Here is a 19,447-nt window from a genome sequence, read left to right as displayed (position 1 = left end):
CAGCACTGCAGCATGGAGGGCTTGACTGCTCCTCCCCACTTGGACTGTGTCTGCTGAGGAGAGCATGTGAAGGTGGAACGGGTTATTTTTAAAAATGCCTTGCAGAGCCTGTTTTTAACAATCCCTGACACAGGGCATGGCCCCAGTCCCTCCATGGCACCCAGAGTAAAGGCAGGGTGGGGGGTGAGTCCAGCCATAAGGATAACATCCAGGATGGTGCAAGGGCAGAGACATTTCAGCTCCTTTGTGTTCTCCCTAGTCAAATAGGGTTCAACAAGCAGAACCCATTGGGCCAGTAGAATACAAGCGAAGACTTGCACAAGTGCACATCTCTGTTCCCATGGCAGCTACGTGAACCTCTGGGGAATGTCATAACTCTAGTTCAGTCTGCTCAGCTCATTGCTGATCCCTTGTGAAAACTGGATCTTCCACCTTCACCTCAGTTTGATCCTTTGCTACATTTGACTAAGGTCCTGGCCTGGCAGAGACCAGACTATCTTGTAAAACAGGTGTTGGGCAAGAAAGATCATAATTTGTTTTGTCAGGTAAACTGCCAACATTTTTATCAGCTCTCAGTGGATTAATTAACTCTTTGGCTGGGCTGGCTTTTGGCCTGCTCTCTGAGTGGCAGTGAAATGATAAAGGTCAGAACCTCAGCAGGTGTAAATCAGTGTAGATCTATTGGCTTAAGGCAGCTATGCCAATTTACACCAGCTAAGGCTCTGGCCCAGCATCATCTCTTATCTTTTCGGCATTTTAACTCCTCCTTTTTATTTAATTTGTAGAGTTGAGCTTTGAAGGAAGTTTTCAAGATTATTCCATGTGCCAAGGCCAGATGATGGCCTGCCAAGCATGTCCCAAGGTCCCAACACTGGTACAGGAAGGACAGACCCATTACCCACCACTCCCACATGGCCACACCGATGGGCATGCAGCTGGCAGAGAGAATGTGGCACAGTCACACTATCCTCACACTGCAGGTAAAGCTTGAAGTACCCATAGGGCTAGGGATGAACTTGGGGGGGATAAGTCTCCCAAGACTGGCTATATGGCACATCGGCTTCAAAAAGGGTGTGAAGGCAAAAACCAGCCAACCAATTCAGGGGCACATGCTTATCTCAGCCAGGGAACAGCCATTTTCTCTGCCCTCCTGGTGGTGTGCTCTGAACTCTAGGGTAGGGGACCAATGTATCAGTCCGCACCCTCTCATTAACTAGGACAGGGGACTGATTAATTTAAGATTTAAAACATGTAGGGATTTCTCGTCTGGCCCACGACTTTCAGTCGGTTTCTATCGTTAGCTGTCAGAAGCACTGGCCTTAACACTGCAGGGCTCCTTTGCACTGTAGTCGCTAGCCCCTCTTTTTGCAACACTGTGTGACAAATCGGAACACTGTGTGACAAACCAAGTAGTCTGGTCACTAGCATATTGGGACATGGGACTTTCTCTCCCACAGAGACTTAGCTTCCCCTCTGTGTTTAGGAGAGTGCGTGTGGGTGCGCGGGGCTGGGGGGAGAACCAAGAGTCTCTTCTACCTGATGGGAGTTGTCCGACTCTAAGTGATCCTTCTTCATTTGCCATCTTATTTCCACCCCATTCTTGCCAAGTTACTGTCTCTCTGGATGTGGTTTACGAGTCCGACTCCTGCTCCACGTAGAAGAGGTGGTACAGAGACACAAGGCTCTGCCTCCTACATCCCCTTTGGGTTGCTGAACCTCTCCCTTCCTGAACGGTTTCCAAGATACTCCCCCCCGAAGAGAGCACTTAACCAGCCCTGGGTTGATAGTCTTTTAATTAGATTTTTCTTCCCTATCTGCATTTCCTCTTTGAATGCAGAACAAAAACCCTCACATCATAAGCAGGTCTGGATTTCTAAGCATTTTAATCTACAAATTGAGCGTCTTTCAAAATGCCCTTACACAGTGTGACAAAGTTCCTCCTCTGCCTTGGTGGGTGCTGCACTTATTGGCAGATTTTCTCGCCTCAGAGGTTCACGGCAGCCCTCAGTTTGGCCACTTTCATGGCTCAAATCCGCCGTTCACTCAGTTAGCCTCATCACTGGCCAGCATGGGGAAAGGAAGAAGAACAATCCCCGCAGTCTCTGCTGATCCACCTAGTGGATCGGGGAACAGGCCAGAGACCTTCCCCTCTGGTGGAACCCACAGTCCAGTTCAACTCTTCCAGTATCAAGTAGGGAGTTGGGAGGTTTGGGGGGAACCCAGGCCCGCCCTCTACTCCGGGTTCCAGCCCAGGGCCCTGTGGATTGCAGCTGTCTACAGTGGCTCCTGTAACAGCTGCGTGACAGCTACAACTCCCTGGGCTACTTCCCCATGGCCTCCTCCCAACACCTTCTTTATCTTCACCACAGGACCTTCCTCCTGATGTCTGATAACACTTGTGCTTCTCAGTCTTCCAGTAGTACACCTTCTCACTCTCAGCTTCTTGCAGCTCTTGCTCCCAGCTCCTCACACGCATGCCACAAACTGAAGTGAGCTCCTTTTTAAACCCAGGTGCCCTGATTAGCCTGCCTTAATTGATTCTAGCAGCTTCTTGATTGGCTGCAGGTGTTCTAATCAGACTGTCTGCCTTAATTGTTTCTGATTGTTCTGGAACCTTACCTGTTACCTTACCCAAGAAAAAGGGACCTGCTTAACCTGGGGCTAACATATCTGCCTTCTATCACTCTCCTGTAGCCATCTGGCCTGACCCTGTCACAACAGGCAGCTGTGCAGTCTCTTAAAAATCCCTTGCAGGTCCTCGTATTAGTTTGAGGTGCTGCTAGCTCATTAAAAAGTCCCATGCCCCACAAATATTAATCAACCTGAGGGACATACAGTTGGATGGAAGGAAAAGCTCCAGGGAGTGTATTTTCTGCCCAGCTTTCCACCAGGGAGGGATGATTAATAAAAACTGTGACTAGAAAAATATAAGAAGTGGCCCTTTGTCCATGTGCTGGCCTAGAACCAGGAGGTCTGTTCACAGGCAGGGGCTGGGAGCAGTGAAATAGCAACTCCCTGTCCCTGGTGAAAGTTGGGTAACAGCCAATGAAGGGCTCCAAAGGGAGCTGTGTCCAACGCTTCCTCAGCCAAAGGAGAGGTTCCTTCAAAAAGAAAATGAATGAAAAAGAAAAGAAGGGGATCAGCCCTCTCCCCTAACATAACAGCTCTTTAATTATCAGCAAGATACACACACAAGCCCCTCCCTGTGAACATGAAGCTGGAATGGGATGCTGAAAGTATCTAAGATGGTTCTTCTCAGAACACCAAGTCCTAGAAAAACTGTAACATGATCTTCCAACATGAATCTGATTCTCTGTCCCAGGGAGCCACCCAATACCATGTGAGTGATACAGGATGGAACGGGGGTATCTCTCATGATGGATAGGATTATTTCCTTTGAGGGATTTTCCTGAGACCTTGCAGTCGACTGAGCAGTTCCGTAATGAAGTCCTGGAATGAGAGTCAGTCAAAAGGCTTTAATGCTTATTGTGCTCAGCCACAGCTCTAAGAGTCACACGCCTGCTGCATTCCCCCTTATTGCCCTTCATATTTAGCAGCGGTCCAGTGACCAGAACGTTGGAGTGCAGAACAGGTCCCGCCGTTTTGTTTGGAGAGGGGAGGGTGAGATTTTTGTCAGCGAGGGAGAGCCAGGTAGAGTGGAGAAAATGCCCAATCCTTTTTCCCATCCCCCAGCCTCCCCTCTCTTCCAACTCTCTTCAGAGAGGTCACACACACTTTGTCTCTCTTTCCCAGGCAGCCCACCCTGTCCTCTCCATGGAGCCTGTTTGTTCCCACCATTAGATAACTTCAGAGTACAGCTGCCTCTATTAGGGTCCACTGTTTTTGCATGGAGTCCCCTACTTCCACTGCAACCTCCCATCCACGTCCTGCTGCTCTCAATAGCTGGGCCAAAATATACTTGCTGCTTCCTCGCTGAATTGGCCGTACTACTATGGAGTGGATTACAGGGCATCCCACACTGTGACCCATAATAGCTGGCTTGCTTCAGTGAGGAAGTAGGAAGGGGGAAATAACACATGTGTGTGTTTGAGGACAAACATTAGCAGGGGGTGAGGATGGGCTGACCAGGTGGAAGGGCAGTTACCTGACCAGTTCTAGTGAAACAGAAAAAACCCAGGTTTCACCCAAACTGTCAAGGACTATCCCTCAAAACTAAGGCATCTGGTCATTCTGTATGGCCGCCACTGTAAGTAGCACAAATTCCACCCTCTCCATAACAACCAAAATAGATCAGGTAACCTAAACCCCTCCCCTATCTAACACAACGCTCTACGGTCTTTGCATTCTGCAGAAACCAGTGTGCACACAGTGGACTGATAAGTCTCCTGCTTAAATCATGCAGGTGTATTGGAGGCCTGACTTCACAGAGCTGAGTTTAATCTACTGCTGCATGTTCCCGGTGAATTTGCAAAACTGTATCGTAAGGTTAGATTCACAAGGGGAGTGTTAGGCGTTGCTCAGCCTTTTAGATGACCTGCTGCCCGGTGGAATTCACAACCCTGAGTTAGGTGCCCATGCATTGTATGAGGAGATTGAGGTGCCTTAAAAAGGGATCCACAGAGGCCAGCACCCTGAGATACCTAACCAACCAACAGAGTCATTCTTACGCTCTCTCTGGCCCAGTGGATGTTTAACACACAGGGGACTTTCCTGGAAGGTATGCAACCTGGGTTCAACTTGCTGATCTGAATCCTGCAGAGGGGTATTTGAACCCTGGCCTCCCAGACTGTGGGTGAGCGTACTAATCACTGAGCTATTGGGAGATGGCACTAGCACCTATCTTCCTCCTTGCTGTCTTTTGTGGGGCTTACCTGTGCTCTAAGCATGCCTACAGGATCAGGCCCCACAGGCAAAACAGGCAGGAGAAGATCTAGATTGCAAAGCCTTCAGGGGTTAGGCATGAATTAGGCAAGGAGCAGCTCAGGTTGGGTAGTTTTGTGCATCCCCTCGGGCAGAAATGTAGGTGCCTACAGAGTTAGGCAGCAGCTGAATGATGGTTTTGTGAATGCCAGTAGTGCTTAAAGTGGCAGTTAGGCGTATGAAGCTTGCACTTAGTCAGCCCCTTTCCCATGTATCTGGTACTTTTCTCGATGTGCTTGTTTGGTATATGGACTCCTGAAATGTGAGTGTAATGGACCCACGGCTGCACACATTACAGACACCGGGATCAGCAGAGATCATTGAACTAAAAACCTTTAGCACAGACTCTTGGGCTAAGAAAACACGAATTCAGTTAGTTATTAGGTGGCTGTCATAGCTGCTGGGGGCAGCAACATGATCACATTCATTAAGCCAGTGAACTACACAAACTGCTGCTGGTTATCCATGTGGGCACAATTAGCCTTGTGCTCTTGCCTGTGATTTGGAGATGGCCTCTCAGAGCCCCGCAGTCAGCCTTGATGGCGGGGCTGCCTGCCAATCCTGAGTTAGCCGGATTCTGGCTCGGTTTCTGCAGACTAGTTTGGTTAAGTCTGATTTCTATGTGAATCATTCGCCAGCCCTATTTTCTGTATGTTAAACTTTGTGCAGCCATTTACAAGGACTGGACAAGATACAATGGAGATACACTACAGAGGCAAGTTACAATTATGTACTAACAGTACTACATTGCCTACTTGGTCTATTCTTTCAGAGCTCGTTATTGCTTCTGATTTTTCCTTTGTCTCTATAACTAGGAAATAGATTCTGAGAACACTGTAGGAAACACACATCTGTCATTAACCTCATTGGTCACTGCTCTACATTCACTCATATATATTTATATTCGTTTTTACAGTGGTGTGGAATAAAATATAAAAAAAACCTCCTGAGAGTAAAGAAGTGTGGTAACTCAAACTTCAACTATCTGCAGAGCATACTGGCTATTTAATCAGGTGGAGCCAAGCCAAATTGCCACAGAACAGTATGAGACTGAGACTGAATGCTCACTGACGATGCTTCACTCACCTCTGTAGGTCTGGAACACTCATGAAGAATTTCCTGCAAGGCAAAACTCATGTTAGTTTCTTAGGAGTTTGTCTATTTGTTTTTCCTTTTTAAGCTACAAGAAGAGTATGTAAGGCTGCCATATCTAGCGTGCTAAGCGATCCAACGATGTTCCAGAGCCTGAGATCACCATCACCTACATCATGCCACACCATTCAGGGACTCCGTGATCCATACTCATCACTGCTGTTCTGCATTGAATGCCGCAGAAGATCCCAGGACCCCCAGTCACCAAAACACTGGTATGTACAACGTAGAGCTCTGTACTTTGTTCCTGTTCCACAGTACTGGATCATGTTAGCAGTTCTGTATTTTAATCGTGTCACCCCAGAGGACTCCAGAAGCTATCACAGTATGTACGTTGTCTGATGTGTAGAGAGTCTGCTCCCAGTATGGTTTTTAGTAATGATACTTTCATTCTGAGACCTACATCTGAAGAACACTGCGTGGCCCTGATCCAAAGCCCACTGAAGTCAGCGTGACTCTTTCCATTAACTTCCATGGGCTTTGTATCAAGCCCTATAGGAGTTAAGTATTACTGCGAAACTCTCAGGAGTTATTTTGGATCAACTCGTAAACATTTGGAGGCTTAACCCAGCCTTGAGTGTCTGCAAAACTGGGCTGCAAAACCCCATAAGAACAGGCCTCATAATCTTATGTGATTTAAGATACTTTAGGCTTCTGTCTTGGCAAGAAATATCTCAAGAACAGCTATTCCATTTGGGGTTTTTGGCCTTTCTGCATTGGCTGCTGCTAGGAACACAGAAGTACAGAGCCTTCTGAGAGAATGAGAACCACTGCATTAAAAGGTAACCAACATTTTTCTAATCTCAGAATAGGTTTAGTTCAAACTTTGGGTGAAAGTTTGAGTTACTTCTGAAGTAGCTCACTCATCCCTAATAAATCACTGGGGACAGTTAGCGTGAATAAGGAATTGTTCAGTTCACATATTAAATGGGAGAAGTGTACAAGCCATAAAAATAGGACACTTTGGCCCTGTGTACAATGGGATAGGGACTTATTGCTGACAATGGTTGTCAGCAATTGATCCCCCAAATGGGTGTGAATGGGACTCACAGGCTGGCTGGCCCTTTAAGATAAGCCAGGCTCAGCCTTGCCTGTGACCTACCAGTTATTCCACGCCTGATGGTGATAAGGCAGTTTGAGACTAGTTAGTGATCCCAACTGTGAAAGGGTTAGGAAAAGACAACACAGAGTCAAAGAACTCAGTCGAGGGGAGAGACTGCAGAAAAGGCAGGACTACCCTGTAGGTAGAAGTAGTGGTCATGCTTTGGCTCTCCTGGGTAGGAGCCCTGAGAGATGACTTAAACAGGTAAGAAGTCAGGGAGGAGGATCCATAGGAAGCACAGGTTACTTTGGGGGGAAACCCTGAGCAAAGGCCTAAAAGGAGCAGGAAGAGCCTTAGGGGAAATTGCCAGAGTCCCTGAGGAAGGGCAGCAGTGAGGGAAACCTATTAAAACCAGAAGGAACAGAGGAAGAACTCTGCAGGAGCAGATCAGGCTCCTGTGGAGGAGAGGCCTAGTGGTAGTGTCAGTAAAAACACTTTAGCGGAGCCCAAGAAGGGCAGAAAAGCTCATAAATCAGCAAAGGAGGAGTTGGGAGGATCTAGGGAGAAGCGAGAGGCCTGGGAACCAAAGGGAGGCTGTGTTAAATACAACCTGTGGAGAAGCGGCACACGTGGCTTGGAGGTAGGAAGCCGCCCAGGGAAATTGCAGCATGTCTGATGGAGTAGAACTAGCTTCTTAATACAGGGTCCTTGAGCCAGAACAGGGGGGGCCTCTCTTCCCCTACTAGCCCCTGAGGAAGGGGTATGCAAGCCCAACAGAAGGAATATTGAGCCCAGGTGGGGCCAAAGACTCAGCCAATGGACAGTCTGAGGAATAGCTCAAGAGGTGGCTGAAGGCTCTCTTGTTGTAAGACTTTTTGGTGGGTTTTTTTTTTTAACCCGGAAGGGGACTGAACTTCATGTGACTGGGCCAGAGGGCTGAGCTGTGGAATACCTGACAAGTGGCAGATGGCACAGGAGATGATGACCCTTGCAGCATTGCACCCTGACACAAGGGGGTGCCGTGGGTGATGAGTTCTCTACCTTACACGAACAGAATTGTTTTCCAAACTATTACAGATAGTGTAGTTGACACCTGGTGGAATGAACTGATAAGTTTCTGTGCAGCCATACTTGAGTCTTAGGGCTGCTCTACACTCAGTTTGTGCACCAATTTAACTAACTTGGTAGAAAAAAAACCCAAGTTAGTTCAATCGGTGCAACCCCTTAGTGCGGATGTGGCTATATAGGTATAAGTGATTTATATCAGTATAACGGCAACCACATTAGGATTGAACTAAATCATTTTCTCTACCACTTTGATTAAATCAGTGCAAAAGCTGAGTGTAAAGCAGCCCTTAATCCTGGTTTCTGGAATGGAGTTGATGGTTTTGTATCATCCACATAAGCGTTTACGCCAATCCAGAGCGACCTACTGTTGACTTGTATTTTCAGTAATAGGTCAATTTTCGAGTGTACACAGGGTCTTAGCTCCCATATTTAATATAAATAGGAACGGACAATCTGTCTGACCTGTAGTTTTGATTTCTGTTCCTCGTTGGAGACCTCTAGAAGATCTTCAATGTCAATTTCTGGTTCAGGGGTTGCTGTGTCTTCTTCCTCCTGCAGCTGGAGCAGAAATACATAGTAAATAAACCTGTCCTGTCAACTGACAAGCATTCAAGAGGACTTTGTGTGGAGACCTGGGGGGAGGGGGAAGAATTCATTTCTAGTTAAAGATGAGCCCATGTGGCAAAGACTGGATTAAGATATGAATCTTCCTGAAACTTTAGGGTATTTAGAACAAGGGTTCTGATTCAGGCTCATCTCTAGCAGCACCACATCCCAACATGCAGACTGTGGCTTGGCGCAAGCAACATCTCTTAGCTCCTCCAGATTTAGCTCCCAGAGGTGTCAAACAGTCCCACCACAACACCGAATACCTGCCCAAGGAGCATGGTACTATCGTGAGAAGACCTTCTGGAAAGACCTAATGCAACTGAAATAGGATGAACCCCAGTTGGGGTAAACCATCTTTTACAAAATGGAATGAGTAACAATCAGGCCCTCCCAAAACATCAGGGAAGTTGGGTCCCAAAGGGCCACATCAGCATGAAACTCTTTAAGTTCTCCTTTGAAAGATCTAAGCACAAAGTCTGCAGCACTCAGTTTGCCCAGAGCAGCAATATGACTGTTTGACTTGATCCTGCTAAAATCTGAACCTGTGATTCTAGGGTGCCTGGTTGTTTCAACCCTGATGCTTAGACTTCAAAGATATATTAGGAAACTGAATAATGCTTAGGACCTTCAGAGCAATGGAACAAGCTGCCAACGAGGTTGTGGAATTGCCATTGGTTGAGCTATTGAAGACTAGACTATCAGGGCTAACAAAGACAGTTCTGCCTTGATGCTGGGAGTGGAATGGGATGGCGCACTAGAGACTCCTTCAGACCCAAGTGATTCTAGGATTTGTCAGGTAGGTTGTTGTTTTTTTAAATCCTTCATAAAACATTTACAAGAAATGCTGTACTGGTGCCAACAATCTCTAAACTTGCACATACGGTGTTGTGGTACTTCCAAGTGTGTTTGGACCAGGTATCAAGAACTGTCAGAACTAGGGTTGGAAGTCTGGATGCTTAGCCTGAGATTATGGATCCTGAAATGCGTGTCTGAATTCTGGGGAATTTCCTGTGCAGGAGAGGAGCCAGCAGCACAGCCCCAGTCAGTTGGCAACGCCTTCCAGAATTACCTACTTCCTGCTAAGACTTTGCAGTAATCAAAGGAAAACAAGTCTCTGAATCTGTACCTTTGGACATGGTGACCCACCAGCAATGTTAATGATTTCAGACTCTGATTACATAATGCAAACTCTCAGGAGATCATAGGTGAAAAAGGGACTTTAGTATTGCCTTTATGGCTCCTTTAAAAATGCTCATTTGTGGGCCCGGCATAGTGAGAGTTGAGAGGGAATCACACCTTGGTCTTGCACATGGTACCACCAAGAACTGCCGGTAGGCCACTTGTGAATTTTTTTGAAACAAGTGCGTTAAATGTTACTAGTTCCTCTGAGTAGCAAAAAACCTTACTCTTTTAAAGAAGCAACAATTGTTCTGTCTTTCTTAGAGTTGTCTCCTCCACGTAATCCTCCACGGTGTGAGCTTCCTTACAGTAGTGCCCTGTTACCTCAAACTCCCTCATAAAAATACTCTGTCAGTCCCATCCATCTCTCCACTTTTGCCAGTCCCACCAATACAAGGTACGGAAAGGGTCTACATATTCTAGAATGGAAGTGGGTTCCTTTCATCTTTCTCCACCATAGGCGTTGGCTCTCAGGAGACCAATGATATCAAATGTCATTGATCTTGTCACATGAGCACAGTGACATCTTGGTGCCACTGCCTGTTCTACATTGCTGTTCCTACTGGGCACGTGTATAGACATGCTCTACATGTTTCCCATGGTGTGATTGTCACACGAGCCTGGAACTGCTGGTCTTGAATGCCAAAGAGGCATTGAACAAAGACTTGACTAAAGCCAAAGAAAGTAAAACCACATATATATAGGGGGTGTTTCATTTTTATTTTAGATGATAGGGTGAAGCCAAAAAGTGTCCAGCTTTAATATCTCTTCAGGCCACATGATCAAGAAGGAACCAATCGGCACATCTCTGGCAAATGGAAACAGACAGAGTAAGTTTTAGGGATAGACTTGCTAGGAAGGTCAGTACTGGGGAATTAGATGGCTAATAGACTAAAGAGCCTTTTATCTCTAGGTTGCTGGGTTAGATCCAGCTCTGGTTGGTAGAGAGTCATGACCAAAAATGGTTACCATTTGATGTCTGTTGGTCCTGGTCCAGTTCCCATATCACAAAAATTATCAAAAAGAATCATCATTCTTGTTGGCAATCTCAGCAGAGAGGAGCAGGACGGAAAGGGTCTGGATACTGAACTAACCTATCCCCTCTAGAGATGGTCCCGTCCCCTAAAGCCAGGACAGGAACATTGGCAGGGGAGCTGGCACTGCTGCTGTACCTATTCCATGGATAAACAGACTTCATTCACCAGGGCCGTCAATCTGGTACCTTTCATAAATATTGCATTGATGACTCAATTCAGGATACTGTTACTCAGATTTTCTGATGGGTGTGATTAGGCAGTGTATTTGAATGTACTTACACTGAATGTGCTGTTGTGCATTTTAATGTATTATAAGGGGACCCAGAGCATGGGATGAGCTCCCATTAATATTTTATAAACAAAAATAAATGAATGAATTTCAAATGGAAATTCATAGAAGTTAAGGGCTGAAGGGATAATTATGATAATCTAGCCTAGCTAGTGATCATTTTACTAGTCTAACTAATAATCATTTTACTAACTTCAAGAAGATTAAAACCTTTCTTAATAAAAAGACAGGAATAATAATGCAGGAAACCAGACATTCCTTATTAGAGGTGTCACACACACTGCAAAACAGAGTGCCTATATATACTCTTTTCTTTCAGTTGTCTTTTGTGGATGGTGTGAATACAAGGGGAGCTGTCTTCTCATTTCAAATAGTGAATAGTTTACCTAATAAATTCCAGTGCAGATAGAAAAGCAAGTGATCCTAGAAATTACCAGAGGGATATTTTGGCATGTCCATTTCCAATCCTATCTGAAATTGCAACAATGCTCAAAAATGGAAGACTGTAAAATCCAAGAGTTAACCAAATTTTTTAGTGTGGGGTGAAGATGTGCGTCTTATTTTGTACAAATTGTTAAACCCATCCACACCTGTTGAAGGCAACAGTGGTCTACTGGTTAGGGGACTCGTGAGAGCTGGGTTCTGTTCCTGTGTCTGCTAGTGACTTGGGGTCTGATCCAGTAAGTTCAATGGGCTTTGGATCAGGGCAAATTGTGTAACTTCTCTAGTATTATCCCCATTTAGGGAAACTAAAACATATTCACCCATTTTGTCAAAGTACTTTGAGATTTACCAACAAACATACCACGAAAGTACAAAATATGAATGGACTCAGTGACATCAGGTTAATGTTTCAGTGTTCAGTCTGTATTGGAAACTTTTGTACAAAGGCAATGAAAAATCCCTGGTTTAAACCCCAAATGACGCAGCCAGAAAAGTACCATGGCTCCAAGACAGTTCAGGATAAACACTGCCATCTATATAGGTATGTGCCCAGAACACCTGGATCTTTATTTTCTTTTGCCAACTCTGGTGGGCTGTAAGAGTTCTAAAGGACTGCTCACATACACTTCCACCAAGTAAGATTGCTGCTGTGGAAAATGTTGGGGAGAGAACTTTGGAGGCCTGTAGGTGTGGAAACAAAGTATTTACCTACAATGCCTGAATCCCCTTCCTTTCCTCTCTGCCTGTAGTGCCCATTATCTCCCTTGACAGACATGCCATTACCCACAGTTTGAGCGTTAACACAGCAGCGTCACTTAGAGAGAGAGCTCTAGCATGTGATAAGTTTGCTAGAGAACAGAGTCCCCAGTCGTCACAACCTGGGTTGTTCTCCAATAAATTAAAAATAACATTTCATAGCCCACAGGGTCTAGGCTCCCCTACACCTAATGAAGGAAAGTTGGATCCACCCCGGTTATTTACCTGGTATTGGTACAGCTCCTGCAACTGGGCATCAATCCATTCCTCCAGGTCTAGCCAGCGTTGAAGGTCTTTGCGGTTGTACTTAATTGTTAGCTTGCCCAGCTTCTTGTGGGATGATTCCTCCCCAGGCTTCTCTGGAGCCTCGAAGGTTACTCGAGGCAAATCTCTGGACTTACTGGCCATGCTAATCACCCCTTCCACCTGCTCTTCTGTCTTCCACTCCTACTGCAGTGGCTCTCTGGCTTCGTATTTTTGTTTCACTCTCTTCTCCCTCCCCTTTAATATATTTTCATTGGGCAAATGTGAGTAGCAGTACCAGCTGCTTACAATGGCCAAAGGCAGGTAGACAGCATCAGTGGTCCCAGTGAGGGAGTGAGAAAGAGAGCAACTGCTCAGCAAGAGAAGCAATGAGGCAGTGCAGACAGAGTTACGGGAAAGAGAATCTTAGGTTTCACAACTGGCAATGCTGACAAAAGCAATGTGGGAGGGAGAAAAGCTCTTGTAATAAATCTGTTGTTAAAAGAGGCCCAGGGAACTGATGGACAAAATTTGTTAATATTTAATACAAGCCTGTTCCAGCAGGTGGGAGAAGCAGGTTTTAAATGACCGTTTCTCTACATATGTATGTACATGAGCACATACCTCATGTACAGCTCATGTACAGTTCCTTAGGACTTGTCCCTACATAATACATTGACTCCTATAGTGTGTAAAGGGCATTGATGTCTTTCGCTTACCCCAGTTCCTATATGGATAGCTGATGCTGAAACACTATATCTTATGTTTTTCTTTTTTAGAATTGAATTCAGCAGTGGAATTAGCTTCTGCTGGAGACAGAAGTCCTGAGTTATAGCACGATGTAACACCATTGTAAGGCTGAGACTACTTTACTGTCTAGCCCGGGGTGGGCAAACTTTTTGGCCTGAGGGCCACATCGGGGTACAAAACTGTATGGAGGGCTGGGTAGGGAAGGCTGTGCTTCCCCAAACAGCCTGGCCCCTGCCTCCTATCCATCCCCTCCCACTTCCTGCCCCCTAACTGCCCCCCTCAGAATCCCCCCACCCACCCAACCCCCCCTGCTCCTTGTCCCCTGACCACCCCCTCCCAGGACTCCTACCCCTAACTGCCCCCCGGAACCCCACCCCTATCCAACCATCCCTGCTCCCTGTCCCCTGACTGCCCCCCCAGAACCTCTGCCCTATCCAACCACTCCCTGTTCCCCATCCCCTGACTGCCCCCTGGGACCCCCTGACCCTTATCCAACCCCCCAACCCCGGCTTCCTTACAATGCCGCTCAGAGCAGCATGTCTGGCCGCCACAGACACCCTGCGGCGCTGCCCTGCATGAGTGGGCAGTCCCGCTGCCCAGAGCACTGCCTGCACGGCGGCGGGGGAGGGAGGAGGGACAGCGGGGGAGGGGCTGGGGGCTAGGCTCCCAGGCCAGGAGCTCAGGGGCCAGGCAGGACGGTCCCACAGGCCGGACGTGGCCTGCAGGCTCTAGTTTGCCCACCTCTGGTCTAGCCCATTTTTCTAAATGCTCTAAAGTCCACATGTTTATTCACATTGTCTTGAAAATTACTGGGCCTCATAGAGGTCTTGGCTAGAGTTACTAGTCCAAGTTTGAAGGCATTTAAGCCAGGGGTTCCCGCAAGACCCTTAAAAATGGTTTGACATCAACATTTTATGGTTTTTATAACTTTTTTTTTTTTTTTTTTAGTATCCCTGGGGCTCAAACTCAGTTCCTGTCACTCCTCAAACTAACAGGGCCTGGTTGGGACTGATCTCAACTGCTGTCCAGCAGCTGTTGCCCCTTTGGAGAAGCAATACTGGAAAAACTTCTTCAGGGTAAATGTTGGCTGTACAATGTGGTTTGAATTAACATGATGAGCCAGAAAAAAGTTATTTGTACATTTGCACGGCTCTGTACTCTACTGTCTTTCCACAGGTTTAGCTGTAGGTGCACCCAATATTCTAAAAGGGTCTGAATAGAGTTGATTGAAAAATTTGAAGAAACTTTTCCCATCAGAAAATGTAGCTGAAGCAAAACACTTCCAGGGAACATGTTGATTATGATAAGCATTTCAATGGGAGAAAGCCCAAGTGAATTGTTTTGACTTTGTTGTTTTTGTTTTTATAATGTTGAAATGTTTTGCTAAAGTAAAAACATTTTGTTTCAACTTTTTCACTTCAATTAATTTCATTCTATTATATAAAAAGAATTGTATATAAACGTTGTGTATACATATACAAAAACTACATTAAAAGAACATTATGTAAACACGTTAGGACTTCCTAAATAATAAATAGTTGGTGGAGAAAAACTCCCAAACATTAATAAGGTTGCAAAGTCAAGCACTCAGAAGTTGGGAGGGGCCAGAATTCAGTCCCCTGGTGCATATGCAGTAGGACACAGTTTTCAACTACATGATCACCTGCTAGTGTTATCAAGGACGCCTGCCTCACTGAGTACACAGGACAGGCAGTGCTCACATAATAAGCAGTTTTTCAAACCAGTCTGCTTTAGGACCTGCATCAGTGTGACAACATCTTGGTTCCATGACACTAATATTGTGCCCTGGGGTCCCTTTGGAAAGTAGGGCCTGAATCTGACCTGAATGGACTCTTTACTCATGCCTAATAGCCCAGTTTCGAATTATACATTAATTTAGCACTTCTCCTCTTTAAAAAGAAGTATTAACTCCTCCTTACAACACCTTTGTGAGGGAGGTCAGTAGTGTTATTCCTGGCATGCAAGTGGAGAAACTGAGGCACTATGGTTAAGTCTAGCATTTTAAAACTTAGATGCCTAAAAAAATGGTCTGATTTGCTGAGGTGCTGAGCACCCACCACTAGCACAAAAGTCATTTGGAGATGTGGTTGCTCAGCATCTCTGAAAATTGAGGCCCTTTATTTAGGTACCTAACACTAGACAACCACCGATTAAAATTTTGGCCCAAAAAACTGCTCAATGGCCATGGAGAAAATCAGCTGGGATGAAACTCCGTAGCTTCTGGCTTTCACTCTTATTCTCAGATTATTAGCTCACCAATCCATGTTAAATAGCCCAGGAAATGTTCTTCTCTCTCTTGTTTTCTGAGCCTCCTACGTCACTAAGATAGGACAATGCTGGATATAGTGTACAAGACAATGTATGTCTAGGGAGATAATATCATCACCTTAGGAAAAGAGTTTGTTGCAGGCTGCACCCCTAGGTGTCTTCTCTTAGCTGGGACCTTTACATTACTCTTACCCAGCTTCAGCTGGCCTGGCAGCAAAAGCCTTTCAAACAAACAAAACTCCAAACACCACCTTCCTAACTAAGTCCTCCCAGGTGTGTCTGCTGGGGTCCAATCTCACCACTTGGAGGCATGGTCAAAGTACCTCAGGCCTTTCTCCTTGGGCCTGGAGAGATCCTGTTGGGAACCAGGAAATGGGCGGGCTTCTGCCCGTCCACTGCTAAAGCACCTCCCCCCAGCCTAAGGGGAGGATCCACAGGCTAAACGAAGGGAACCGGATGGGGACACCGAGCAGAGAACCTGGGACAGCGCCCACTGCTCCTCAAAGATGTCAAGGGAGCCAGCAGACACCGCCCGAAGGAACTCTGCCCGGATGCGTGAATGGACTGAGGAGCAGAAATAGGCCCCACAGTCACAGGAAACCCCATTGGCTTGGGCCAGGAGAGGTCAGCAGGCAAGCAGTCCTTCCCCTGCTAATGTTTCTCCCTGGGAAGAGGCAAATTATATGCTATCCTCCTTCCTGGAACGTGTCCTGGTTGGTTGAGAGGAAGGAGGAGCCTTGTCCCACCCTCTACTACAAGGCTCCTTGTCCCTTAAAGAGACACTCACCTGGATTCCTTTCTCCCCACCCCACCCTGCAACACTATTACACCAGGATCATTTCCTCTCTCCCAGTATCTGCATCTGCCATTTCCTAGGGCATCCTCTGCTTCAGAACTCCTGGAACATGGTAACCGTAGCTCCCAGACTTCCCCTTCTGACCTTAAAAGACGAGTATACCCCACCCAGTTCAGAGCAAATGATAAAAGACGGATAGTCCACTAGAGTGTAGTAATCATCCAGCAGTAGTATATTCAAGTTTGGCTTGGAATCCTTCTTTTATTGGAAGGGGGGTTAAAGATCTGAGCTATTTGCAGCCCTGTTCCATTTTACAGGCACATGTCAGTTGCACGTAATGTTGAAATGAGAAATTTCCACTTGGAAGGATCAAAACTTTTCATGTTGATAATGTCAAATAGTTTCATTCTGATAATGTTGAAACAATGTAACATCCACATGAAATGTTTTGAGGCTTCTAAATTAACATTGTACGGAACTTCCCCATTTCCAAAGCTGACTTTTTGTTCCGTTGTGGAATGAAAATCAATTTTGAAACGGGGAAATTTCCTGCAGAACAAAACCTCTGTTTTCTGACCAGCTCTAGGGCCACTGCACTGCTAGTTAACCTTATCTCTGAATTAACAAAGTTTCCTGGACAGTGAATTTATCTCCAGAACAAGGCAGCAGGAATGCAAGCTTCACCACATTGCCCCATCAATGCCCCTAGACTAGAAAAACAACTTCCGCTCCTGAAGAACTAGTTCTGTTTCCATTGGTCTATCCAGTGCTTGGTCTCTGAACTGAGTGTGCCAGTTGGTGCCAATTTTTGTAGTGGGTTTTTCTATTGACAAAGTCCATTACGATCAGGGCAGAGACCCACCTGACTTCATCTGCATAGGCTACCAAACAACAACTGTTGGATCCCTCTTTGCAACATAGGGCCCAAGTCAGGTCATCCAGTTGACAAGACTTTAATCTGCTCGTATTGAAGAGGCTGAGATGAGGTTTCTGGGCGGGTGAGGAAGGACGTTAGAATGCTCCTGGGCCATACATGAATAAAAGGACATGTTACAGTGTCTGAAAGGGACACAGTGGATTGGTATCTGTAATCAAAGTTACTCCATTTTGGGTGTGTCTGTGCAGCTGACATGGCCTTGTAAAATGGAAGAGTGCTATAAATATCACAGACCTTTAATCCCCCTTCCAGGTAAAAGGATTGCAAGCCCAACTGTGATATGTTATTACTGTAAGTTTACTACAGTGCGATGGACTATACCTCTTTTATCATTAGCTCCTTTTTCAGAAGATGATAACAATATAGCCCTAGACATACTTCCACTTGTAAAGTTTGTCATCTCACCTCCCGTTCTGTATTATCCTCATGACGTAGGAGGCTCAGAACTCAAGAGACAGAAGAACATTCAGTGGTCTATTTATCGTGCTGATGGGAGGGAGGGCTTGGTGATCGAATGGTCTGAGAACAAAATCAGAAGCCAGAAGATCCTGAGTTTCACCCCAGCTTACTTCCTCCATGGCCTTGGGCAAATTGCTTAGGCAAAATTTTCATGATTGGTTGCCGAAAAGTTAGTCACCTGGCCTGATTTTTTCAGAGGTGCTAAGCAACCATAGTGTGAATTGACTCCTCTGGAATGTGTATATGCTTAGCAAATGCTTTTATTTAGATGCCTAACTGTGGACTTAGGTGCCCAATTTAAGGCATTTAAGATTGAAAATGTTAACTTTAACCACCGTGCCTCAGTTTCCCCATTTGTAAACTAGGTACAACTCTACTGATCTCCCTCATTACAATGTTGTGAGGAGTTAGTATTTATCTCAGCAGATGAAAAGTGCTAATTATTAACATTAACATATAATTTCATATTGGGACATTAGGCATGTGTGTAGAAAGTCCAGTCAACTCAGAGTCAGGCCCCACATTCCAAAAGGACCCCCCAAGTGCAACATTTGTGTCAAGGCACCAAGATGTTGTGACATCCAGGCCCTGAAGCAGCCAGGTTTGTGAGGAGGATACAGTTACATTGCTCTTTTCTTGAAACTCAGAAGCTACAGCTTGCATCTGTGACCTAAGCTGCAGTATCTTTCTGTCAGTGCTAACAACTGTTATACACACACTGAATAATTCAAAAGGGCCCCAGCTCATCTTTCTAGAGAAAAGGTCAGTCTCTTCTCCTCAAATCCCTGAAGGGAGAGGAATGGCTTTTTGCGAGAGAGATGGACATATGCCTCACACCTCCTTTAGAAACGATCACAGCCAATGACATGGAGATTCACGTAGAGCAAGACAGGAGTTTACTCATTGAGATGGTTGTGTCCGTATGGTGCTGACATCAACATCATATGGTAAAGTGGCACCCTGTCATCTTGTGGGGTATGATGTGGCATGGGCAAAAGAGTGTGAAAGCCCCCAGTCAAAGGGGTGAGAGTGCATATGTGTGTGAGCAACTGTGTGCATGCCAAGAATGTGGAACTGTTTTGGGGCAACATCATAGTACTCCCAGCTGCCCTTCCGGGTCTCCTCCCCCTCCCCCCCCCATACAGTACCAGGGGGAGAGAGATGTTCCATATCCCCTGGACTCTGGGGAGGCGGTGACATGGTCTGCTGTTTCCCGGCAGGGCTCCAGATGATTCTGTAGAAGAAAGGGAGCAGCCAGGGGATTCCCAGCTTGCACAAGTCACCTCTCAGGAGGTGCCAGCACTGACGCACCTACTGGTGGGAAGAGCGGGGAGCCCTATAAATTCCCCAGTCAAGCACGAGTTTTTCCTGTTGCTCCCACTTCAGATTCTTTCACCTGGTAAGTCCTCATTTCATCAGGCAGTGAAAAGGCAGGAAGGGGAGTTCTGGGGGAGATAAACTCCTCCAACCCCAGTAGAGAGAGGGAAGGGGGAACTTTCCACCTGCTTGTATTTAT

At 46.0% G+C, this 19,447-nt stretch overlaps 1 protein-coding gene and 1 long non-coding RNA gene across 2 annotated transcripts; one reads left to right on the top strand and one right to left on the bottom strand.

Moving 5' to 3' along the window:
- Window positions 1–1,866: 1,866 nt before the first annotated feature.
- PPP1R14D (protein phosphatase 1 regulatory inhibitor subunit 14D) lies at window positions 1,867–13,077 on the bottom strand. Its single transcript, XM_048853708.2, has 4 exons — window positions 12,683–13,077; window positions 8,606–8,701; window positions 5,968–6,000; window positions 1,867–3,450 (listed from the first exon to the last, which is right to left on the bottom strand). Exons 1-4 carry the CDS (start codon window positions 12,863–12,865, stop codon window positions 3,388–3,390), a joined length of 375 nt encoding a protein of 124 aa, XP_048709665.1. The 5' UTR covers window positions 12,866–13,077; the 3' UTR covers window positions 1,867–3,387.
- A 65-nt stretch (window positions 13,078–13,142) lies between these two features.
- LOC142072543 (uncharacterized) lies at window positions 13,143–14,858 on the top strand. Its single transcript, XR_012668970.1, has 2 exons — window positions 13,143–13,552; window positions 14,399–14,858. It is a non-coding gene; the product is annotated as an uncharacterized LOC142072543 (long non-coding RNA).
- The last annotated feature ends 4,589 nt before the right edge of the window (window positions 14,859–19,447 follow it).

The sequence above is a fragment of the Caretta caretta genome, chromosome 6, assembly GCF_965140235.1.
Source record: "Caretta caretta isolate rCarCar2 chromosome 6, rCarCar1.hap1, whole genome shotgun sequence".
Taxonomy (NCBI): Eukaryota; Metazoa; Chordata; order Testudines; family Cheloniidae; genus Caretta; species Caretta caretta.
This window is presented reverse-complemented; position numbering and strand designations above follow the sequence as displayed.

What these genes read in the sequence shown, in the direction of transcription:
- PPP1R14D (XM_048853708.2), bottom strand. Translation starts at nt 12,865, where the DNA reads ATGGCCAGTAAGTCCAGAGATTTGCCTCGAGTAACCTTCGAGGCTCCA. An exon ending in AGGAGCTGTACCAATACCAG is followed by an intron (nt 8,702 to 12,682) that starts GTAAATAACCGG and finishes TTTCTGCTCCAG; the next exon opens with CTGCAGGAGGAAGAAGACAC. An exon ending in AGTGTTCCAGACCTACAGAG is followed by an intron (nt 3,451 to 5,967) that starts GTGAGTGAAGCA and finishes CTCTCATTCCAG; the next exon opens with GACTTCATTACGGAACTGCT.